The sequence below is a fragment of the Canis aureus genome, chromosome 29, assembly GCF_053574225.1.
Source record: "Canis aureus isolate CA01 chromosome 29, VMU_Caureus_v.1.0, whole genome shotgun sequence".
Lineage (NCBI taxonomy): Eukaryota > Metazoa > Chordata > Mammalia > Carnivora > Canidae > Canis > Canis aureus.
The window spans coordinates 19171676-19197250 of NC_135639.1; the positions used below are offsets into that span (position 1 = coordinate 19171676).

Below are 25575 nucleotides of genomic sequence, written 5' to 3' on the forward strand. Positions count from 1 at the left end.
GAGAGAGAGAGGCAGAGACACAGGCAGAGGGAGAAGCAGGCTCCATGCACCGGGAGCCCGATGTGGGATTCGATCCTGGGTCTCCAGGATCGCGCCCTGGGCCAAAGGCAGGCGCCAAACCGCTGCGCCACCCAGGGATCCCAGAAGTCCCTTTTCTAAAGCTAAATAATACTCCAGTGTCCAGATGTACACCATTTTCTTTATCTATTCATCTGTCAGTGGACATTTGCGTTGCTTCCGCCCATTAGCTATTGTGAATAAGAAAGGGAAGCCTTTTGGGCACCTGGTGGCTCAGTGGTTGAGCGGCTGCCTTTAGCTCAGGGCATGATCTCAGGGTCCTGGGATCGAGTCCCACATCGGGCTCCCTGCAGGAAGCCTGCTTCTCCCTCTGCCTAATCTCTGCCTCTCTCTGTGTGTGTCTCTCATGAATAAATAAATAAAATCTTAAAAAAAAAAAAAAAAAGGAAAGAAAAGAAAAAGAAAGGGAAGCCTTTTCAATGCACTCTTGTCAAAACACTTAACTCCAGTCTGCTGTTCACATCCTGGGCCACGTGCCCTCTTCTCTGTCTCCATGACCCCAGCTCGCTGCTTCCTGGTCTGCCCTCAGGCTGCCCCTGCCTATTCTTAGCCCAGCAGCAAGGGTCCCGGTTGGTGGAGCCGGAGTGCATCACTCCTTCGTTCCACCCTCTGATACTCCTCTGATACTCTCTCAAAGCAAAATGGAAGTCCTCACAAGAAGCCGAGGAGTTTAGGATCTGGGCCCGGGTGACTTCCCTGGCTCCTTACCCCAGGACTCCGCTCCAGTCACACTGATGTTGCCTGAGCGTCCCGGGGCCACACCAGGGCCTTCAAACTTGCTGTTCCCCTTACTGGGAGTACCTGTCCCCCAGACAGCCACAGCTCATCACACTCCCTCCTGAGAGGTCCTCAGGGAGGCCTTGCCCAGCCACCCTACTTAAAATGCAAGGACCAGGGGCCCCTGGGTGGCTCAACTGATTAAGCGTCTGACTTTAGATCACGTAATGATCCCGGAGTTCTGGGATCAAGCCTGCATCAGGCTCCCTACTTCTACCTGCTTCTCGCTTTCCCTCTGCCTGCCACTCTCCCTGTTTATGTGCTCTCTCTCTCTCAAGTAAGTAATAAAATATTTTTTTAAAAAAATAATAAAATAGGGAAATCCCTGGATGGCTCAGCAGTTTAACACCTGCTTTCGGTGCTGGGCATGATCCTGGAGTCCCGGGATCAGGTCCCACATCAGGCTCCCTGCATGGAGCCTGTTTCTCCCTCCTCCTGTGTCTCTGCCTCTGTCTCTCTCTGTGTGTCTCTCATGAATAAATAAATAAAATCTTTAAATAATAATAATAATAAAATATTTTTTAGATATTTTAAAAGTAAATAAATAATAAATAAATAAAATGCTAGGACCAGTCCCCATGAGTGCACATGCATATGCACACAAGCTTCCTGCTCTTGCTCTGCCCTGTTTTTTGCTTGGCATTTACTACCAGGGATGTTATAGGATTCACTTGTTTATTTTATCATCTGTCCCCCCACCCACATTAAGTATAAGCTCCTTGAGGACAGGGACACTGCCTGTTTTGTTCTCTGCTGCTTCCCTAGCACCTAAAACAGAAGGTGATGCACAATAGGTGCTCAATGAAAGTTTGCTGAGCATCTGCATGCACCTGTTCTCCTGGCCAGCACTCACTTTTCAATTAGCAATAATCGCGCCTCGGATAAACCTCATTGGCTACGATACTGCCACTGCACAAAGCTCAGCACTCACTTTTCAGAGAAGACCAGGCATTTCTGAGCATGTAGTTTCCCTTTCACATGCAGCTCCCAGTCCTAGGCCAGAAGGAAAGGAAAAGTGACCAAAGTAGAAATGAATCCGTGAGAAGTAAAGGGATGAGAGCAGGCTTCCCCATCAGGCAGGGGGCTCAGAGCCCAGAGACTGCACCACCCTGCCAGCACATCTCCCTCCCCTCTTCCTCTCCCTCCCAGGCTCCTCCCCACATCTACTGTCAAATCCAGCCCCATTGCCATTGGCCAGACCCTCTAGGACAAGAACCCAACATCCCAAGCCAGATTCCCTCCTCCCCTCTCAGTGGACCCCTGGTCCCATGGCACCTCCCAGCTTCTACTCCCTTCCCCTCCCCTAGAGGGACTGCATCCATGTCTATGACTGGTTGGGGAAATCTGGCAAGTGGACTCACAGTGAGCTGCAAAGCTTAAGAAAGGCTTATGAGAGACAAAATCTGCCATCGCCTCCCAGTGTCGGCCAGCCCCCTCCCTCTGCCGGGGGACTGGGATGAACTTGCACACCATGACCCAAACAGAGGTGAAGGACACTGTGGCGTGACTCCCGCTACACAGGAATCATTATGCTCTGCAGATGGGATGGGAGAAGAGAGGCGGCATGGCCCAGTGCTTAAGCGGCACAGGTTCTGGGAGCGTGAGACCCACGTTCCAATCTTCACTCTGCCACTCTCTAGCGATGGGGCCCTGGACAAGTCCTATCCTCTCTCTGGGCCTTGGTTTCCTCACCTGAGGAAAAATGATATTAGTAATCGTACCCACCTCACAGAGTTACTGCTGACATATGGAAATGATTTAATAGATGTTAGCTGTTTTAATTACTCTTGCCTTAGAATTTTTTTTTACTGTGTCACTAATACATTCTGGAGGGGGTGGGATTCATACTATAATAGACTTTTGCTAACAGGGGCCCAAAGCATTTTATGACCACATGGAAGGTGTGATGAGGCTCCATCTCGGTCTTCCAGATGGGAAACCGAGGCACTCTATAATGCTGTGTCTACGTCTCACCTGAGAAGTGCTCTCTTGCCCTCATCCCAAATTCTGCCAGCGTTTCCGTGCCTTGCATACTCAGTACAATGTACTCTGGGCACACCACAGAGGAAGAGCCTTCCTCAAGGAAGCAGGAGACAGTTCCTGAGTCCCTTCTCTGTCACGCGGGTGGGGTCCCTCGGCCCCCCACTCAGCGCCGCAGCTTTCTCATCGATAAACATGGATAAGAATCTCTTAGCTGCCTTAAAGCAAGGGAGCGGCCCTGATACATTTCTGAAATGAATTCTGGCTCTGATATCTATGATTTTAATCACGGGTACTGATGGCAAAATCCTGCCACTGAGTCCCCAAACGCGACCGCTCCTAGCTCTTGAGTAGCAGGCGGTGGGTTGTGGTGGCGAGCCTCCCAGGCTCCAGCTGTGGCTCCCAGGCTGTCTTGGAGGACTCACCTTCAAATCAAACACCTTCTTGTCGCAGATGCTACAGATGTGTGGCAGGTGAAGGGGGGCCACACCGTGAAAGTCATTCAGCTCGTGAGCCTGCAGGGGCCGCACAGACAGCACAGCCTGCTCCTCCTTGGCCCGCCGCCGGGCACTGCTGAAACCCTGTTTGCTGTTGTTTAGTCGACCCCCAAAGGAAGGAGGGGTCCTGTCTGGGGTGGGCTCCTCGGGGTCATACAGCTCATAGGGCTGGCCGGGGGGTGGAGGCCACAGGTTAGGGCCTGCTGTAAGGTCGGGCTTGCTCTGGCCAGAGAATCCGTGGGGGCTCTCCCATTGGCTGTTTGCACCTTGCAGCAGTGGACCTACCTCGCCTTTCATGCCCCCGGCCTGCTCAGCCGCAAATCCACCTGCCACATGCGACCCTTGGGAGTTGGGTCCGTAGAAGTCCTTGGGAAAGGCAGCTTGGCCATCCTGACCTGAGTGGCTATAGTGCCCTTCATAGGTCACACTGCCTGTGGTAGAGGCTGTGGCTGGCAGGAAGCTGGGCTGACTGTCTGTTTCAGAGCCATATGCCTGGCTGGAGTTGGCTTTGCCATACTCATAGAATCCTGCTGCAGCAGAAGCGGGCCCAGTCTTGCCAATGCCCAAGATGACTGCTGGCTGGGCAGGGGTCTGAGGCATGACCCCGCTGAAAGGATGCATCACCACAGCATTGGGGGTTTGGCTGGGAAGGCTCACAGAGGGTCCTGGGGCTCGTGTCTGGCCAGGGGGTGAGAAGCCAATTGCATTGGAGGGAAACTGGGCACTGGGCATGGTCGCAGCATGTTGGGGCACCCCAGTATGGCTGTGGGGAGTGCCGATCACAGATGGATGCCTCAGCTGGTTGAAGAGAGGCTGGGACATGGCCACTTTGGAGAGGACTTGGTTCAGGACTGTGGCGGCTGCGGTGTTGTTGGTGACAGCTGTCTGTGCCAGCTTCAGCCGGTGGAGGGTGAGCTGGGCTTGCAGTTGAGCCAGTTGGAGACTGGCAGGCGAAGGAAGCAGAGGGTTCGGGTTACTGACGGAGAAGGGGTTCTTGTCCAGGAGCTTGGCGGCACTGCAGAAACACAAAAGTCTAGATGCACAGCTCGTTTTCACCCAGGGAGCAAGGGGCTCTTTCTTTGCTTATCCATGGTTCCCCATCTCATATAAAACCCACCCACACAGACCCCACATATAAGTGAGTCTGCAGAACACCTGTACTCACACATACTCTGATTTTTTAAAAACTAAGACAGAAAAATTATGTTATGACAGAATGGTCAATCTCATTAAATCAGATACAAGCTAAAACCATTAGAAAAAAAATTCTGCCTATCAAAATAGCTAAAAAAAATTTTTAGTAACAGTATTCATTACTGGTAAAATAAAGTGGAGTGAACACAATGTTAATAATAGTCTGAACTCGTGCAACTTTGTTAAAAGATAGTCTGATAATAGGCACTCATTACAGCCACACTCTTTGACCTAATAATTCAATTCTGTCCTGAGAAAATGAGCTAAAATGTAGATAAAACTTGATGCCTAAAGATGTTTAATAATACTACATTTATTTAAGAGTCCAAAGCTGAAAATTACAAAAATCCGATAATGGGTTTGAGGGAAGGATTTAAACAAAGTAATTTATAATATATCTACATAATAAATGTCAAGGAATCATTTACTATTGATGTAAATTTCTACTTTATTATGTAATAATTAAGGCATTCAAAAAAGTAAACCCAACACCAAGGTTAAGACAGAAAACATTCCAACATTTTAAAATCCCCCTGGCATCTGCTCTCCCCATCCATGCCCCACCCCATCATTGCCAATAGTATATACTATATTAAATTTGGTAAGGTCATTGTTTACAACAACAGCAAATTAGTGACATGAGCAGATCCATATGCTCTATATGTTAAGTGAAAAAAAGCAAGCTTCAAATTTGCATCCAGAGTAAATCGTGTGTATATCTTCACCAAACATATTTTCATCCCGATCCTCATTTCGCATCCAAAAACAACAGGAATCAAGCTCCCTTCAATCCACTCTCAAACCCAACTAGCATAAGGAATAACCAAAAAAAGTCACAAGTGATGAAGACTGCATTTGAAGCCGTAGGCAGTGGTGGGCTCTTACAGAAGCCTATTGTGGGGGTGATCTGTCTGACATGTGCCTTTCTTGTGACTTCTGTTGGTTGGTTATGGTGTTTTCTTGACCGAACACCAGGATTCATGTTCTGAAAAGGGGACAGACTTCCCCAGAAATTCTTGAAGATGTGGTTAGTATTGTCAGGGCTCTTTTGTAAGACCATATTTTCTGGGTTTTCAACTGCCCTTCTGGGTAGTGGATGTAATCAGAGAAATCTGTTTGGGATATTGATGAACTGGAATTTCCAGGACATGTGAAGGTTCATGGGAAGAACAGAACTGTGCATTTGAAACTGGGATTATCATGAACAACCCAGGCTCTACATTCAGCATGCCTATGGGAGTGTGGGGGCAGAATTTGTAAGGCTGGGACACTTCAGACAAGGTTTCCACTGTCACAGGTTCTATACAGGATAAGTTTGATGACACAAAGGGAGAGAGGCTGGGGGTGAGGGCCCAGTGAGGAAAAAAGGGGAGACATGGAAAGTGGGTGGCATGTCACATCTCTCCCACTTCGAACATGCTTTGAGGGAAGAGAGCTTCTGCTTAGGCTGGCACTTTGCATTGGTCTGAGAGAACAGTGGGAGGCAGGGAGGAGGTGTGGAGGTGGTAGAGAGGAAGGTGAGTAGGAGAGAGCCAAATCTGCATGTGATGCTTCTGTGTGACCAGTCAGTGCTCAGCCTATATCATCCCATTTGATGTCTCCATCAATCTTTTTGGGTAGAAAATGTTCACCTCATTTTGCAAAGCAAGAATCTAAAGCACAAAGAGATTAGGTGAGCTTCTTAGGAATACTCACTCCTGGTGAATACAGGCATGGGATTCAAACCCCAGCCAGGTTTTGAAAAGAAAAGAAGGGGCACAGGCAGTTAGGTGTGTAGCTTCTCAGCCCTCCCTGAATACACCTTCTCTTCCTTGGCTGCTCCACTGTTTTGTTTGAAGTGAATTCTCAGAACATCATGCACACCAGCATTCAAACATAAGTGCAAAACACATTTCAGAGTCAGATAAAAATAATTTTGGATTGCTCTTTCCCAGTCTATGCGAAATCAAGAATTTTCCCTAAGTCATTAAAGACACATTACCTTCACACAGCCAGCAGCCTTGCTGGGCTCCCAGGATAGAATAGTTTGGCTGTATTTTAAGATATTGGGGGGCTGGGGGAGTCACATTTAAAGGTGGTTACAGACATTTCCTCCTCTGTGTAGTGCTGGTTACAGCCAAGCCTTGGTACCCCAGTGTGGCCCAGGCACAAATCATGGCAGCAGCAGAGCTAGGAAGGCACTAATTGCCTACGTAGGCGAGAATATGAAGGGAAAGGAGGATGGTCAAGAGTCTGATGATAGATTTCTACTTGTGTAGTATTAAGTAGTTGAGCTTTAGAAGAGCAATTAAGCTTAACTCAAAACCCTGCCCACACACGGCCAACCCTTCCCACCAGGTTTGTCCATAACACAGCCTGTCCCCGCTAACAAGGCGATAATGAGGTGCCAACTTAGTTTCCATGACCAAGGTAACACAAGATTGGTTTTGTTTTCCCCAGAGAAGTCAGCTGTATTTTCTAAAACTGTGTTCTGGGCTGGAGTGAGCTCTTGCAGGAGATTCCCCTTCACTTCTGAAAGGACATGCGAGGAAGAGCTATCTTTCCAACTAAGAAAGCCAGCCTCACTGGGTATTTGTAGGTCAGCCACGAGAAACAAGTGCTCTTCCAAGTACGGCGCAGATTACAGAAGTTTACCCATTTCAACGCAGCATGAAATATAGACTCATTAGATTTTCTTCCCAATTTCTGTTTTGACTAGCATATTCATATTGTCCCCAACCTTAACCAACTTTGAAAGGAAGTTATTTCACATGAATCATGACAGTGAAATACCTCATTTGAACCAAAGATCCTTAAAAAGGAAGAGATACATCATCTTATCTAAAAAAAAAAAAAAAAAAAGAAAGAAAGAAAGAAAGAAAGAAAGAAAGAAAGAAAGAAAGAAAGAGCCCTAAAATCCTTAGCCTACAAGAGTTAAGAACCTAAAATTCAGGTACAGATAGCAATCATCTTTCTAAGCCCCAAGCTGGGCTATCCCTAGGGACTAGAACTAACGTCGCCTTCTTGTATTCCTGCTACCTCCATTTGTCAGTTATATCACTTAGTATATCCTGCTTTGTGTTAAAAATAATTGCTTATGTACCCTTCTCCCTCTACTCGACCAAAGCTCCACGAGAGAACAAGGCATTGCGTGGAGATTCTCACATTATCCTGGCATGCTGCCTTGAACCTGGTAGTCACTCAGTAACTTCGATGAATGGAGTGAAGAAAGAAGATAATAGATATGGCTCATCACAACCTGGTGGCTTTAAGATGTGGACACCTCATTTGAGAGTATACATCTCCATGAATAAAAACCCTCAAACAATGTAAAAAGAAGAATCTAAATATACCCAGAAACCAAATGGATTTTGCTGCGGTATACAGCTTAAACCCCAATCAGGTACAGAGTCACCTGCCTAGAAGACTGTCTACAATTCCCCATTCCAAAGCAGGAGTTCTAACACATCCTTCTCCCTGTCCAAATCTAGGTTTTGAAATTGAATAAATAATCCCTGTGGTAGGCTGAATAATGACCCACTCAAAGATAATCCAATCCTAATCCCCAGAACCTATAAATGTAACCTTACATGGTAAAGGGGACTTTGCAGATGTGATTAAGGATCGTGAGATGGAGAGATTATCCTGAGTTATCTAGGCAGGCCCCATGTAATCACGAGAGTCCTTATAAAATGGAGGCAGGGGGATCAGAGTCAGAGAGAATAGATACAAAGACGGAAGCAGAGGAATGAAACGAAAGAATATGCAATACTGCTGGCTCTGAAGAAGGAAGGGGCCATGAGCCAAGGAAATCCAGGCACTTTCTAGACACTGGAAAAGGCAAGGAAATGAATTTCCCCTAAAGCCTCAAGAAGGAACCAGCCCTGCTGACACCTTGACTTTGGCTCAGTGAGACTGAGTTTGGATTTCTGACCTCCAGAAATGTAAAGTAAGAAAGTTGTATCGTTGTGAGCCACTAAATTTCTGGTAGTTACAGAAGCGATAGGAAACTAATATAATCCAGCAAGAAAATTAGATGTAAGAGAAGCTGCCCCTCAGAGAGGAGGTGGTGGGTGTGGGGTCACTGGCCAGATCTCGTTGGTATAAACTCATGCCCCCCTAGGGAACCTAGGAAGCACAGACCTTCAGACTGGGTGTCACAACATCCTCTGGAAACCTTACCAGAGGCCAGAAAAACCCAGACGTCTCTTCCCTTTCAAAGTCAGCATTGGCATCAGTGGCAACCTGGGAAAGCTTTGAATTGTAGGCCCTGAGGGATCAAATCATCCTCTCACCCCCACAACAAGGAGAGAAAGTGACTTGTCCCGAGCCACATAGCTGCATAGCCCTAACACCTTAGTGAGAGCCCAGATCATCCAAACCAGCTTCTAGTGCCTGATAGAATTAGCCTTGCCTCCAAAAGCCCTAACTAAGCCCCAGAAGTATCTATTTCATCACCAAATTATCATCCCCACCCATTTTTATCTCTCCACTCAGTTTTGAGAAATACTGACAACCTTTGATATGCAAGGCACTCCCTGAGCACCAGGGAGATGCAAAGTACAGTCCCCTTCTGTAATCTCCACAACTCTGGAGGTGGTAGCAGGGATGCCCCCTTGTCTGGGGAAGGGGGGAGGGCGGGGGCAAAGTTCTCTGCACCTGCCACATTTCTTCTCCTAAAACTGTGCAGTGGCATGGTTTGCAGCCAAGTAGTCCAAGTGTGGACAGGGGAGGAGGGCGTGCCGCACAGGGAGTTCTGTAGCCTGGGCATCTGGCACAGAGCTGGGACAGCTTATCACTCAGCACAGCCACCGTGACTCACCCAGGCCTCTGCGAGGCTAACTGCCCCGGGGGCCGAGGCTGCCTTTCTGAATCATTAATTGTTACAAAGAATTCTCGGTGCATAATTACATTAAAAACTTTGGTTCCCTGCTCTCTGAGACAGCATTTTTTAATTAAAGCAGCATTTCTCTCAAGAGTTTTAAAAATAAAATATAACATAAAGAAGAGCTGGTTGCCTTTATAATGCCAGGATATTTAGGAGATTCAGATGAAAGCTGTTTCTAATGGTTTAATTCCATAGTGTTGAAAGGATGTGTAACATATTGTATTCACAAGGAGAACGAAACAGCTGTCTCGACTTGAAAATGCTCGTTATTTGTCCCAAAGCTCATTATTTGTCCCAAAGCTCTTTCATGTTTTATTCTGAGTCCCAAGCAGGATGCAAGGATGGATCAGTATCTGCACACAAGGAGTGAGTGAGGCACTGTCCTTCCTTGGTTCGAGTCAGGCATGATGCTGGAAATGCAGCAAGATTTCCGTGATGTGTAACCCATTCGGTTCTGCAAGGAAGGGAGAGCATCCAGGACACAGGCAGGCTCTGTGGGGCCTCTGCTCAGAAACAGACTCCATCAAATAGGCCAACGGGCATTCACCTGTTTACTTCGCCCATGTGAATTGAGCATCTATTATGTGCCAGGCAAAGTTCCGAGGTGATGGGAACACAGAGATGAGCAAGGAGAAATCTTCCTGAGATCCCAGGGAGCCAGATCAACCCAGAGTGTGAAGAGGATTCTGACACCAGTAAGCACAGAGATAGTACGGCACGGGGAAGGTGGTTCAAGCCTCAGATGTTTGATTGATTGATTGATTGATTGACTGCTTCAGATGTTTTAGAAAAATGTAATCAACGAAAGAAAAGGCCTTCTCGAGGGCTATCCCTGAACAAAGACAAATATTCTGAATTTATTAAGTCACCTACAGATGCAAAGATGTCTTCGCTGTTGGTGAAAAGCAGCTGTATGATGAACTGTGGTCAGAGACCCTGCCTCTTTCTGGTTGTATGATGGGGAAACGTCACTTAATTTTTCCGACACTCAAAATTTTCTCATCTATAAAATGGGATAGTAATCTCTATCCAATGTGACACAAAACTGGCCGATCAGAGCCCCCTGGCCACAGTGGTTGGCTCAGGGATGAGCATTTTGTTGGAGCTACTGGGAGAGAGACATTCTTTTGTCCTGCCATGCCTGGGTTGTTATACTGGCTGAATTTCGCCACCACTTAAGGAAAGCCTGCTTGAGGATAAAGCCAACCCAAAGGCACTGCCCAAAGACAGAGGCACTGGCAGTGCGACCTCCTAGGGGTGCCTCGAATCAGTTTCCCCTGCATCTGCTTGGACATTTCTGTACAGGAATCAATGCATTACCTTTATTGCTTCATAAAAATAAAAAATGTAATAAGAAAGCCAGCCTACCTGAATCATCTGCTTTTCATTCAGATGGTTCTCCTCCATGGCCCCATGTTGGCTCAAGAGCTCCCTGTTGCTCTCCAGGTTCCTCTACTGAGTGGACTGACCATAAGGCCCCAACAGCTGGAGCTACACGGTCACTGAAACTCAGGCACTTTGCTGTGACTATCTGCTGACCAGAGACACCTGCTTCTTGCAGGTCTGAGACACAGAAGGCTCCTCCGCCCTTGGTGGAGTCAGATCCCCCCAAATGCTGGTCACTAGGCCAGGGTGTGAATGGGGTGCAGGAGTAAAATCCCCCATGAGCCTATGGGCTACACGACAACCTCTTATAGGTACGGAGACCCACGGGTGCTCCTGTGAGCAGGGGATGTAATGCCTTGTGGCCCTCACCAGGGGACAATTTCTAACTAACACCAATCATTCTTAGCACTTAACAGGCCGGTTTTAATATACTAAGAACTGGCTTTATAAAAGGCATTAGCTATCTATCCTTCCCCCCAACAAAAGATCTTTATTCAAGATACAATGGTCTTCCCTCACTTGGAGGAAAGGAGAGTACATAGTGAGTAACAATATAGGCTGCCCTATACGAACCAGGGGTAGGAATCAGGCATTGTGGGCTCTAGAGCTAACTTGCGGCTTGTCAGCTGCGTTACAGTGGAAAACAGACTCCACCTCTCTGAGCCTCGGTATCCCCATCTATAAGAAGAGAAGTCACCATCTTTTCTTGTTTACATTATGAGGTTTGATGTGGGGTTAAGCAAAGAGTTGTCAGATCCCTCTGCAAACTGTTGCATCTGGTGCTGCACAGATGAAAACGTATGGCATGTCCGAAACATTACTGAGAAGAGAACATTTCCTGTGATCACAACGCACCTTTCTATTTCTGAAAACATTCCTCCACAATAGAAGTGATATTTGTTACTCAAGTCCTTGGAGGTAATCTCATTGCCCCTAGGATTCAGGGTAAGACAAGTTAAAATCAGTGTAGCCATATTTATGGAATACCAGCAATATCGATACGATTGTGCTCTGCACTCCAGATGGGGGCGGGGATGGGATCACTGCCCAGAGGCTAAGGGCCCAGGTTTCTGAGTTTGTATCAAAATAGGTGTGAATTCCAGTTTGCTATTTAAAAGCTGGGGATGATGGCAAATACTTACCCTTGCTAGCCTCAGGGTCCTCACCTCTAAAGCAAGGACAGTTACATCTAAGCTACAGACTTGTCCTGAGAGTGAAATGACAGGGTGTACATAAATTGTTCTGCATGGTTCCCAGCACGCAGTAAGCATTCACTGAGCTATGAGTCTGACTACTATTAGTCTTTTCCATCATCATAACCACAACCGTCTCTATCCCCACTACCATCACCATCAGCAATACCATCACTATTACCATCACCATTATTATGCCACCACCATCACCCCATTATCGTCACTATTGTTATCATGATTACCATCACTATTACCATTATCGTCACCATCACTATCGCCATTACTATTACCATCACCATTATCATCACCATTGTTATCACAATTACCATCACTATCACCATCACCATTATCATCAATATTACTATCTCTAATACCATCACCCTCACCATCATCATCACTGTCGTCATTGTCATCATCAGTGCAGATGGCAGGTGAGCTCTGTGAGGTCAGAGAGACAGATCTTCCTTAGAGACAGATAGGAATGGAAGAGGGAAACACAGTCAAGTGTAAGGAAGTAAACATAAGGGTGGACACTTGCTGAGAGGAAGAAGCAGGAGTCTGGATTGGGACTTGAGGGGAACAGAATGTTTATAACAGCAGTTTGATGACCTGGGTGAGTCGTCAGCAGCTGACTTTAATGGCTGTGGGTTAACAACAAGGACGCAGCTGCAGTTCAGCAGTATAAATGTGTGTGGACTCACAGCAAGCTCTTCCCTGGTAACGCTCAGCCATCCGGAAGCGGAAGCCAAGAATCGCAGTCCAGACCACAGGGGTGCCGAAGCCAACCCGAATGGTGACATTCGCAGTTAAGCACAGTTATCTTTCAAGATAACCCATCAGGAATTTAAATTCACTTCCAGTTCAACTCACTTCCCTTTCCCGGCCAAGCAATGAATGTGTCATTTCTTCTTACGTGCTAAGATATAAAATATAATCCGGGCAGGAGAGCTTATGACCAGGGAAAGGAATGTTTTCCAGGTTTGGTCACACCTTCCCCGCGTGGTCAAATCAAATAAAGCACAATGCGTGGGGTCACGTCACTGCTGAGTCCTGCCTTTCCCTTGTCTCCTGGGAGCTGAACTTCAAATCATCTACTGGACTCTACCAGAATGCTCTTAGAAGCCAGGTCAGGATGTGAGGCACAGGGAACAATCCCCAAAGGCCAGGTTACTAAAGGCGAAAATGATGACACCACGGTAATATTGGGGCTAAGGTTCCAACTCTAATGATCATAGACGTTAAGAACAAAACGAGGACTTAGAGACCACTTAAGTTTAACCTACTCATTCTATAGAGGGGGGAAAAGTGAAACTGCATGAAGTTGGGGTAATATGTGAATCACCCCAAGTCTCACAGCTAGCTGGAGGAGAGCTGGGACGGGAACCCACATCCTCTCATTCCTCAGGGCTAATGTAGCTACCAGGGTGGGACACACCCTATTAACATTCCTAACAAGTCTCCTTTGTGAGGAGAGAGGGGATACTTTTTTCTCATGGTGCCCTCTGCTTGGTAACAACAAGGCTACTGGATTATCACTAGCAAGGCCTCTGTGAATAATTTCAAGATGACTGGGGCAATGCTGGCATTACCCCATGTGTGGGCTTTGGCCATGACGTACTTATCATAGGATGATTCATATCACCAAGACGCCTCTTGGAGGCATTCCTAACAGCAATGATGATCCTTCCATCTTTCTTCTGTTGCCTGTTTTGTAGTTGGAGTGTTAATCAGTGTTTTCACCTCATTATCTATCTGATTTCCAGGACAACCAAATGGGAAGGTAAGTCAGATATGCCCATTTCCAGTTCACTTAAAAAGAAAGTAAACCAAGAAGGGTCTAGTAAAACACATGAAGGCATCCAGCTAGTAAGAGACTTGAATGAGGGTCTTTTTACTGTAAGGCCAGGATTCTAACCTCTGCTTACACATTCATTAAAGGGAACTTCTAAAACCACATTTCTGGCTCTATTTCTCTGGATATGATTAGTTTTTCAGGGGTTTTGATTTGTTTCTTTAAAGATACTAAAATATAAGGCATTTTCCTTTATTCTGTGGTTTTCCCTCCCAATTTATCAAGTATTTTATTTTTTGCCAGCTCCATTGATATACTTTTTAAGTTTTTTATTTATTTAAGTAATCTCTGCATCCAGTGTGGGGCTTGAACTCACCACTCTGAGATCAAGAGTTTCATGCTCTTCTAACTGAGCTAGCCACACACCCCACCATCTTTATTGGTATTAACATTGTATAAGTTTAAGATGTACAATATAGTGGTGTGATACATGCAGATATTATGAAATGACTGCCACAATAAGTTTGGTTAACAATCTAAGATGTGATTTTATTTTTTAATTAATTAATTATTATTTTTTAAAGATTTTATTTATCTACTCATGAGAGACACACAGGGAGGGAGAGAGAGGCAGAGACACAGGCAGAGGGAGAAGCAGGCTCCATGCAGGGACCCGACTGTGGGACTTGATCCCAGGTCTCCAGGATCACGCCCTGGGCTGAAGGTGGCACCAACCCTCTGAGCCACCGGGGCTGCCCTAAGATGTGATTTTAAATAACACACTTGGCGTTACTAAATGATCAGCTTTTTGGTCCACTGTATTCTCTTCCACTTTTGGTCAGTCATAATAAGATTCTCTAAACCAGGGGACGCACAGTCACCAAGGGGCAGCTAGCAGTTCTATAACTAACACAAAAGGCCCGCCTTTCCTGCTGGAGTTATTAGAAGTGTTCAAAATGTCCAAAAGAGAACTGGTAACACAGCCAATGCAGAGTAAAGAACGTACATTCTGCTAGTATCATAACAGGAAAGTTTTATAGCAGACACAGAATTAATGTCAACTTATCCACTAAGAACCATGCATTCGTTCTTTTTCTTTTCCTTCTTCTATACCAATGTTCTTTCTGTAAAATAGCCTTTATCTTATAAAGTGAGGGGCACCTGGGTGCCTCAGCTGGGTAAATATCCAAAGCAGGCTCCACACCCAGCATGTGAGCCTGACTTGAAGTTCTGAGATCAAACTTCGAATCCGGCTCACATGCTGGGTGTGGAGCCTGCTTAAGATTCTCTCTCTCCCTCTGCCTCTGTCCCCCGAACCAATAAATAAATAAATAAATAAAATATTTTCTAAAACCATAGCACTGTAGGTGGTAACTTATTTTTTTGGTAACTTATTTTTAATATTCACATTTGTTTTTGTTTTGAACTTTAAAACTTATAAAAATATAAGGAATATAACAAATCTTTACAAGTTCATCACCCCAAATTAACAAATGCCATGATTATGATCATTTTCTTAAAAAGACTTTATTTATTTATTCATGAGAGACACAGAGAGAAAGAGAGAGAGAGAGAGGAGAGAGAGAGAAAGGCAAAGACAGACAGAGGGAGAAGCAGGCCCCATACAGGGAGCCTGATGTGGGACTCGATCCCGGGACTCCAGGATCACGCCCTGAGCCGAAGTCAGATGCTCAACCCCTGAGCCACCCAAGCGTCCAGATTATGGTCATTTTTGCCTCAGATATTTTTTTTACAAAACAAAACTATACAAAGTTGAAGTCCCCTTTGAGACTCTGCCCAAGCTAATTCCTCCGTCTCCCTAGTGACATTCTCGTGTGGTGTGTCTATTTAACTGTATCTCTCTAAACATAGAAAAAGTATAAAACTAAGAGACTTTTCTCTACCTGCATGTCTTGTACCAGCATGTAGGACTGGTTCAACAGTACTTCTCCTAAAGAAAGAAATGCATATTGTCTGCAGTTTCTTTTAACACACTGAGAACTGCAGGCAGTATGGTGGTGTGAAAAAAAATACCGAACTAAAAATTGGAAGAACAAGGTGTTGCAGCAACTGCTTACTTCCTGTGCTTACCCACTGCTTACTCCTTACTCCAGAGGCTGGTCAGTGTCCCTTTATATAGAAAATGAAAAAGCTGGGTGAAAGGACCTCCTGGGACGCCTGGGTGGCTCAGCAGTTAAGCGCCTGCCTTTGGCCCAGGGCATGATCCTGGAGTCCCGGGATCGAGTCCCACATCAGGTTCCCTGTATGGGGCCTGCTTCTCCCTCTGCCTGTGTGTCTCTGCCTCTCTCTCTCTCTCTCTCTCTCTCTCTCGCTCTGTCTTCATGAATAAATAAAGTCCTTAAACAAACAAAAAAAAAGGAATGAAAGGACCTCCGAGATCTCTTCCACCTTTGAAATCTGATAACTCTCAGGTTTAATTTCCTCCTCTGTCAAATGGAGATAATGTCTGCTCTTGCTGGCTGTTACAGAGAGCAAACATGATGCGCAGGCACTCTGTAAAGCATAATGACGTTGCTGATAGAATCAAATAATATTGAATAATAATACATAAATATTATAAAATAAACACTATTTAATAAGTATTCTTACTCATATGTGATATGTTATATATTATTAATAATAAAATATTACATGTTGATATATAATAAATGCTGTAAGATAATTTATTGTTACTTCTCACAAATTAAGCTATGTTTAAGCTCCTGAAAATGCTCTTATTTTTTTTTTAAGATTTTATTCATTTATTCATGAAAGATTCAGAGAGAAAGAGACACAGGCAGACGGAGAGCAGGCTTCCTGCAGGGAGTCGATGCGGGACTTGATCCCAGGGCCCTGGGATCAGGATTTGAGCCAAAGGCAGATGCTCAACCACTGAGCCACCCAGGTGTCCCCTGAAAATGCTTTTAAAGGAAATATATATATATATATATATATATATGGCATGGTTCAGATATATGTGATGCTGGCCAGTCAGCACAAAATAATTTAATTTATTCTATCTTTGCTCTCTTTGGCAGTCAGTTTAGCACAAGAAGAGTCTCTCTTAACTCTATCCATGAAGATTTTGTGAACAAAATACCAAAAGTGCCTCATTAAAAGATGTTCTCCTCTACAAAAGCATTCCACAGGCTAAAGGAGCCTTCCATCGTAAAATGAAGTTCAAATCCATTCTGGGCTGCAGTCGGTTTGCCTGAGACACAATTTTTCAGAAAATTCATGTTGAATTTCACTGGTTTTGTGCAGGCTACAATTGAAGGAGCTGTTTTGATTTCAAGGGTTAGGAGAGATCTTTGTTTCCTCAGTAACATATGATAGGGTGGCCTCTCAACCAACAAACATCTCAGGAGAACCTCGGTCTTTTGAGATGGAATAACAAGCTGTTTGAAATGTATATTTATAAACGACTATACAAGTTCTCCAAGGCACCAAATGTTAATGTTTATACATGCAAATGAAATATTTAGGAGTTTATAGGCCCAACTGCCCTTATGAAGGACAATGTGCACACAAACATGAAGACTGTCCCCTCTCCCTGTACAACCTCTGCCCTAGTCCCCCTCCAGGTCCTTCCAACATGCAGCTCAGATGGCACCTCCTCCAGGCAGCCTTCTCTGACTCCTGCCCCGACCAGCGTGTGTTGTTGCCCCTTCTGTGACCCCCCCCATAATGCCCTGGTGCCCCATTATCCTCAATTACGCTCTTCTAGCTCCTACTACCCGCTCTCATAATTGTCTACACAATTGCTCATCTGATGTCCTCACTGCCCCGTGATTATTTTGAAGGCAGGAATTATGTGCTCCATTTCATATCACAGTGTCTGGCACATGGTTGTGTATGGTACTAATAAACACTTCTATACACATACACATCTGCTCCATGTGCTGTGTGTGGACTTAGTAGTTGTGTATCACATTTTCAGTTTGGTTTCCTAGCTAAATGTTCCATGTGTACATTGCTACAAGGCTTTGAAGACGAAGCTCTATAGAGAATGTGGATTAGATTCGGTCTTTGAACACTGTCAAAACTACGTAAGTACCGACCAACCACATCAAGTATAAAATTAGAAAATATTCAACAAATAGACTCGTTGTCACATTTTTCCTTTTAACTAAATCTGAAGAGAGTGCAATTTTCGTGTGTTATCTGAGAAGATATAAGTATCTAATCTACATGATTCTGAGATAAAACACATGCTCTGAGAATGATCCCTGTGTTCTCTTAACTTTATTTTCAGTAGTTTAGATCACTGAGATTTTTCCGGTAAATGTACAAGGATGGTCATAAAATTCAAGCCAATTTTAGATCAAAATAAAATTTTAGAATAATTTTCAAAAATTAAAATTCTCAGTCAATATAGCTGATCTTTCCCCAGAGTTGCCTATTAACCTGGAAATTTTAACCAATGTCACTTAAGCCAAATACTAGGAGTCCATATGAAACTCAAGATGCAGTATGGGGTAATTGGCGGGGAGCGAGGCAGAGGTATAGTACTGTCTTGGTCATAAGTAGAGCCATTTTTCAAACAAGCCTTCCCACCAATAATTGTACATCTCATTGTGGTCACTGTACCCTGTAGAGCTGAGTTTTCTCATCTGTGAAATGGGAGGGTCAGATGAGACATTTTTTTTTAATTTTTTTTTAAATTTATTTATGATAGGCACACAGTGAGAGAGAGAGAGGCAGAGACACAGGCAGAGGGAGAAGCAGGCTCCATGCACCGGGAGCCCAATGTGGGATTCGATCCCAGGTCTCCAGGATCGCGCCCTGGGCCAAAGGCAGGCGCCAAACTGCTGCGCCACCCAGGGATCCCAGATGAGACAACATTTTTTTTTAATTTGTATTTATTATTTATGATAGTTACAGAGAGAGAGAGAGGCAGAGACACAGGCAGAGGGAGAAGCAGGCTCCATGCACCGGGAGCCCGACGTGGGATTCGATCCCGGGTCTCCAGGATCGCGCCCTGGGCCAAAGGCAGGCGCCAAACCGCTGCGCCACCCAGGGATCCCGAGACAACATTTTTAAGGTTCCTTTATGCCATATGATTCTAGTATGGTGTGTGTTTTCTTAAAGCTGTTACTTATGGCACATGGAAAAGTTAAGATTAACTGACCATGGTTTAGTGAGAGATTTCAGCCTTGGGAGATCTGAGTTTCTACCCCCCTCCAGTTCTGGGTGACTCCAAAGAGAGGCATTTAACCTCCACTCAACAGCCCTGTCTATAAAATGACCAGGTAAAACCAGAGCAGTGGTTTTCAAGGGTTAGGTGGGCATCAGGAGAGCTTCTTAGGGCACCTGGGAGACTCCGTGGTTGAGCATCCACCTTCAGCTCAGATCATGATCCTGGGGTCCTGGGATTGAGTCCTGCATTGGGCTCCCTGCAAGGGGGGGAAGCTTGCTTCTCCTCCTGACTATGTATCTGCCCCCCTCTCTCTGTGTCTCTCATGAATAAATAAAATCTTAAAAACAAAAACAAAAACAAAAAAACAGGAGAGCTTCTTAAAACATAGATGCTGGGCTCACCCCAGTTGCTGTATCAGAAGGTCTGGACTGGGCTGAGAGTTTGCATTTCTGACAAGTCCAGGTGATAATGATGTTGTGCTTTGAAAACCACTGAACTAGAATATCTGGAACCTACCTTGTAACTATAAGAACCTATGGTGGGTTATAAAGAATTTAGTAACAACTGTTTTTAATAAGCTACTTCCACCTACTAGGCAACCAGTATACCAAGAAGGGTCTTCCTTTTTTATGAGGGTTTCAAATACTGCAGAAATAACTTTAAGGGCACATGCAGCTCCTTATATCTACCTTCCTTTAAGAGACTCAATTCCTGATTTCAGCTCAGGTCATGATCTCAGGATTGTGGGACTGAGCCCCACATTGGGCTCTGCACTAAGCAGGGAGCTGTTGGAGGTTCTCTCTCATCCTCTTCTCTGCCCCTCCCCACCCCTGCTTGTCTTCTCTCACACTCAATCTCTCTGTCTCAAATCAATAAATAACTCTTTTTTAAAAGAGAGAGATTCAATGGATGTGTTCAACAACATTTGGCCTCCTGGAATCAAAACAAGAGTCACAAAACCCCGGGTAATCTAATTAGTTTGTTGATTGGCTTAGCATCTTGTTATCAGGTTTGATGAACAGGAAGAAAGCATAGCTCTATTTATCCTAGTTCACTGATGCAGAGAATAGATGGATCAGACTCCAGAATGCCAAAAATTCTTTAGTCAAGCAACATTGTGAGAAAGTCCACCTTCCAAACTTATCCTAGGCTAGAAAAAAAAAAAAAGTTTTTGACAAATCATCTTTATCATTAAATTTTAAAGATGGTGGCATTGCAATTACCTACAGTGTTTTTAAAACACCAATGCTTGGATCAGATCTCCAGAAATTCTGATTCACCCTAGGTTCTGGGATTTTTAATAGCTCCGCAGGAGAACTTTTGTGAAGCAAGTCTGAGGCTTGCCAATCTATAAAGAAATACAATCGATCTGTTCTTCATTACTTTAAGCCCCACAAACCATTTTTTTCCCCACAAGCCATTTTTGTCACGACAAGCAGCATGACCATTTGTCCTAAATTATACTTAAGAATAAACACTGCACTTTTTATAAGCCCACAAAGAGTCACAAACACAATGGGCAATCAATTTTTCTTAGCTATATACACTGAAGCATCTTTCACACGGTTCAATATTTTTTGTGGCAAGACTTTCTTCACAGTATACATAGTTTCTGCTGCGGAGAGCCAGATGACAATGGCCGGGGGTGACTTTTGCCTTCTAAATAAGCACCTTGAGGACATCATCCACATCCTAAAATCTTTCAAATTCCTGAGTGTCTCTCTGGGTCGGTGCCGGGCAAATTAGAAGCACTGAACAAATACTTATCCAACTCTTGAATTTATGGCTGTCTCTGAGCATGTGGGAACGCAGACCCTAGCAGAGCATGCTCAGGGTTTCATTGTGAAGCTTGAGGTATGTTTCCTGTGTGTGTGTTGGGAATGCACAGTGTCTGATTCTGTTAAATTGCTTAGAGCAAATGAGAATATTAAGGTTGGACCATTATAAATTTGCCATACAACCATTTATTTGAGAAAGCATCCATTTCCTAAAGTGGATGGAGGTTTCTGGCACCTTAAGACACCTGCCTTTCTGACTACAGACAACAAAACACAGGTGTCACCCAATGCAGAAAATATTATATACAGGTTACTTCTGGCTTTTGTCTCTATGTTACACAGCTGTGGCCAGATGAAAGCTAGTGAATAAAGTGGATAAAAACACAAAAAACAGAAACAAGTCAGATGTAGCCATCTTGGTTACATTTGCACGTGCCATTTTCCATATCTTTTCAGAACACCACAAATTAAACCTGTGGTTAAGCCCCACAGAGACTTGAGAGCTGCCGTGGCTAAGGCAAGAGTGAATGGTTAAAACTCAAAGGCTGACTTTTCTTTCACTCAAAACTGCTCTCCAGCACTTTCCCCTGCTACCCCATGCATTGCTAATTGGGAGCAGTCAACGCTGGACATGTACACAGTCCTCTATGGTAAAATTGATTATTATATTACTATGGAAAATAAGGGAGTCATTTCGTTCAAAATATCAAGTTCCACAAAATCATATGTGGCAGCTGTTGGTGTATGCACGTGGGGGAGGGGTGAGTGTGTGAAAATATCTCCCCTTCAGTTTTCTGACATCTTCACAAAAGCGTGCAAAAAAAAAAAAAAAAAAAAAAGGAAAAAAAAACTATTCCGACACATTTGAGGCAGAAACCAATGGCAAACTACAGGATGGATTTTTTTTTTTAAGGTCAAAAAATTCCCATGAGGTAAGATACATCACACACGCCGTTTTACGGGTATGGGTTTGCTTTTACGCACTTGCAAGAAGAAAGCCAGTCGTCCTCTCCCGAATGTGTCAAAGCCACTTTTAATTGCATCAGATAAAGAAACGAGGTGAGTCATGTTTGGCTGTGCTTGAGCCTGCTCACAGATCATCACACCCCTATCCAAATATGCTCCCTGACCCTCACAACAGATGTTTATACACTTGCTTGCTTGGGGACTAGGAAAAGAGTTTTGTTGTGAAACTCCACTTAGAGATACGGAGTAGTTGCACAAGTGCGTGTCGCGGCTCCTTCAGAGGTGCTCAGAAGCGACTTTCAGGCATTATTTCTTGGCAAAATAGCCCAGGCTTCTGAATTCCAACACAGCGCTCCCTTCCAGGTTCACGAGCGTGACTCTGCATGCAACAGACACAAGACCCTCCAAACGCCGTTAGGGTCACTTTCCACCGCTGACAAATTTCCAGCAAAGCAATACAAAACATCTCAGCCTTAAGAAACCCCCATCATTCATAAGGCTGCAGGATCCCGAAAATGTCCCCTTCCGTCCCCTCAGGGTCTGGTGATCACGCGGCCCCGCAACTTTTCTTTATAAAAGGGTTTTTGCAAACCAGCGTAAAAAGAGCATCTAGACTCGCCGACATCGGGATCGCGGATTTCACTGGGGTCATGGGGAGCTGTCTTGGGTCACATGCTACCCTGCTGTCATGAATCGGTTCTTAACGATTTTTTTCTTAACAGGAGGGGGTGGGGATACAGACAAATCGCATACTCATGCACAGATGCTTAGCGCCAAGAACATGGTCAGAAGTGCCGCCTGGACTAGGGAATAAAAAGAAAGCCCTCGACTTCCTTCTTGCGCTGGGGACAGGTAGGAAGAAGATGTCATGCAACCTTACCTTTCTGGAAAAGACCAAGGCGCCTGGCATTGAGCGCTCACCTGAGGCCAGCGAAGCCAGGAGTCATTTTGGGTGTCGCGCATGTGCCTCCCTAGAAAATTCCAGGGACATTCTACCGGCTTTCTGCTTGCCAATCACGACAAGCGTCCACTTGGACTCTCTGGAGTCCGGGACGGGGTAGAGGAGGGGGAAAGCAGGCGAGGGAGCGAGCGAGAAAGAGCGGCCCCAGGGTGCGGCATACCCGGCTGGAAGGGGAGTCACATGCCGCCAGGAGCCATTCCTGCTGCATTACACACGCCGAGCGAAATGGCAAACAATATCAGTCCATGTTTATGCCACATGTTCTCAGCCTCTTCACATATCAACACCCAAGCCAGCTCTGCACAGACAGGCCTCCTGAGAGCGCCTCTGAAGGAGAGGGTCCTGTGCTAATCGTGTAACCATTTTAATTAAAATCCCAAGCCTCCTGTCCTGGTTTGCTTTGCTATTTCTCATTTCTCATTGGTAGTGGTGGGAGTGATGGTGGTTTGTTGTTTATTTGCTTGTTTTGTTGTTGTTGTTGTTGTTGCTTTTTCTACTCGGTTTGCATGGGCAACAATCTGGTCCTGGAGGTGGCCAAAAGGACATTCAGCAATGTAGGAGCCACATCCGACAGCACCGCACACTGACCCCCGGCCAGCAAACCTCCTGAACAGCTTGCCCCTTCTTGGTTTTATTTTTATGGAGCAGGAGATGGAGTGAGGTGACTCGCCATCATTTTACCTACTCCGTGGTAACTGCAATGCTTTTCAGCAGGAAAAATGACTGTCTTCTGCGCTAAGCAGTGGCTCTTCACTACGGTGATCTCCCCCTCAGGGCGTGCTGGAGGCATTCTGTTTGTCAGAACTGGGGGATGCTGCTAAAATCCTGCAAAGTTCAGGGATCCCTGGGTGGCTCAGCGGTTCAGCGTCTGCCTTTGGCCCAGGGCGTGATCCTGGAGACCCGGGATTGAGTCCCATATCGGGCTCCCTGCATGGGGCCTGCTTCTCCTTCTGCCTGTGTCTCTGCCTCTCTCTCTCTGTGCCTCTCATTAATAAAAAAAAATAAAATAAAATAAAATAAAAATAAATAAAATAAAATAAAATAAAATAAAAATAAATAAAATAAAATAAAACAAAACAAAACAAAATAAAATAAAATAAAATCAAATCCTGCAAAGTTCAAGTCAAACCCCTGCGAACAAGGACTACCCAGCCCAAGACATCAATAGTACCTCGGTTGAGAAACTGCTGTAATGCTAAAGCCCTCTACAAGTCTTACAGAAAATATGACACAAAAACAAGAAGGAAGAAAAGAAAAGAAATCCAAGGAGCCCCTCTCTGGGAGGACCTGACTGGAAGCCCCAGGGTCCGGGGATGGGCTTCGCCTGAATTGTGGTTTAATCAGTTAGGAAATTGCTCGCTTTTCTCTCCAGGAGTCACTCTTCTCCTGCCACTTTTTTCCTCTTTTGTTACCCATAATATTTAAACAGTCAGACCAAACTAAGCCTTTGGTGATGTTCTAAATCGAAACCAGCTGTCCATGAATGACTACCTCACTGCCAGGGTATGTACAGCAGCCATCATCTCAGTTTGTCCTATCTGGATGGTCTGATGTTCATCTGTGATGCCCAGTATCCAATATAATCTCCTCTCGAAATTATCAGGAGGGTATACTTTATACAAAGTAAACCCCCCCCCCCCAAAGACCTTCTACAGGACCAAGGATTAAAGCTCACTGGGTTCTCCTATTTTATACGGACCCCTAAAGGCAGAAGGATGGGTATGGTCACTGGCATCAGGGAAGCTTCTCTCTGCTAGAACTCAGTGTGTGACCTTCTTGCAGCCCACTGAAAAGTCATAGTGAAAGCCAGTCATGTCTATCTGAACAGCCCATTTCCAGCTGCCCACCAGAGGCCTGAGCACTGCCCACCTGCCCAGTGAGCTCTGGGGAGAGCCCAGGGGCTCTTTCTCCCTAATTTAGTCATAGTGCACTAGCTGCCACAGGCTTGCCTGGCTCTCTGCCACCGACTCAGTCACAGACACCCAAGGCGCCAGTCCCAGATCCTGACCTACAGACACCAGCCAACCTGGCCACAGCTGCACTTCTGCTCAGGCTATGGGTCCTGCCCATGATCTACCAGGTTTCCCCAAGGCACAAGGCTCGGCTCCAATCAGCGACTGCATATTTTGCCCTTCCTCTGTCTGTCTTATTTTCACTATGCTCAGGACTTTCCTAGAAAAAGAGTTTACTGAAAAGCACTCCACCAGGGGTGCCTGGGTCAGTTAAGCATTGGACTCTTAATTTCAGCTCAGGTCATGATCTCAGGGTCATGAGAGTGAGCCCTGCATCAGGCTCCGTGCTGAGCGTGAAGCCTGCTTAAGATTTTCTCTCTCTCTCATTCTCACTCTTCCCTCTCCCTCTGACCTGTGCGTGCACGCTCTCTCTCTCTCTCTCTAAAAAAAAAAACAAAACAAACAAACAAAAAAAAAAACAGGGACACCTGGGTGGCTCAGCGGTTGAGCATCTGCCTTTGGCTCAGGGCATGATGCTGGGGTCCAGGGATCGAGTCCCACATGGGGTTCCCTGCATGGAGCCTGCTTCTCCCTCTGCCTATGTCTCTCCCTCTCTCTCTCTGTGTGTGTGTCTCTCATGAATGAATAAATAAAATCTTTTTTTTAAAAAAAGACCCACAACTGCTTTACTACACATATCTCCCCAAATGTGAAGAACAGTATTTAGAATGAGCCCTTCTAATTGTGTGACCCGAGCTCTCACTCAGAGAATAGGGCACAAAGCGTGGCCCCGTGTGGAAATGAAGAGGCACAAGCTGACCATCACAAACTGCAATGTCGTAAGTACATGTTTAGCACTTACTGTATACCAACGCTGTGCCAGGCAAGTAGGGAGGGAGGAACACAAGGTGGTATTGAGTATGAATGTGCAAGGCATTATGCTACCCACTTCACATACCTGATCATCACAAGTCTTAAAAATTTAAGATCACTATGCCCACTTTACAGATGAGA

General features: G+C 45.2%; 1 protein-coding gene and 1 pseudogene across 4 annotated transcripts in view; both read right to left on the bottom strand.

Moving 5' to 3' along the window:
* Positions 1 to 25575, bottom strand: part of RBM20 (RNA binding motif protein 20) — a 190646-nt gene that overhangs the window by 48579 nt on the left and 116492 nt on the right. Inside the window, exons 1-3 of one of the 4 annotated variants that reach the window (XM_077877655.1) lie at positions 22529 to 22758; positions 3261 to 4347; positions 1787 to 1848 (exon numbers count right to left, since the gene is read on the bottom strand). In XM_077877655.1, the coding sequence (XP_077733781.1) occupies positions 1787 to 1848; positions 3261 to 4347; positions 22529 to 22611 (1232 nt within the window). In that variant the 5' untranslated portion in view covers positions 22612 to 22758. Of the gene's footprint in view, positions 1 to 1786; positions 1849 to 3260; positions 4348 to 22528; positions 22759 to 25575 lie in introns of those variants that run through there. The other 3 variants (XM_077877656.1, XM_077877654.1, XM_077877657.1) reach the window with 3 other exon arrangements.
* LOC144301501 (U4 spliceosomal RNA) lies at positions 1705 to 1776 on the bottom strand (annotated as a pseudogene).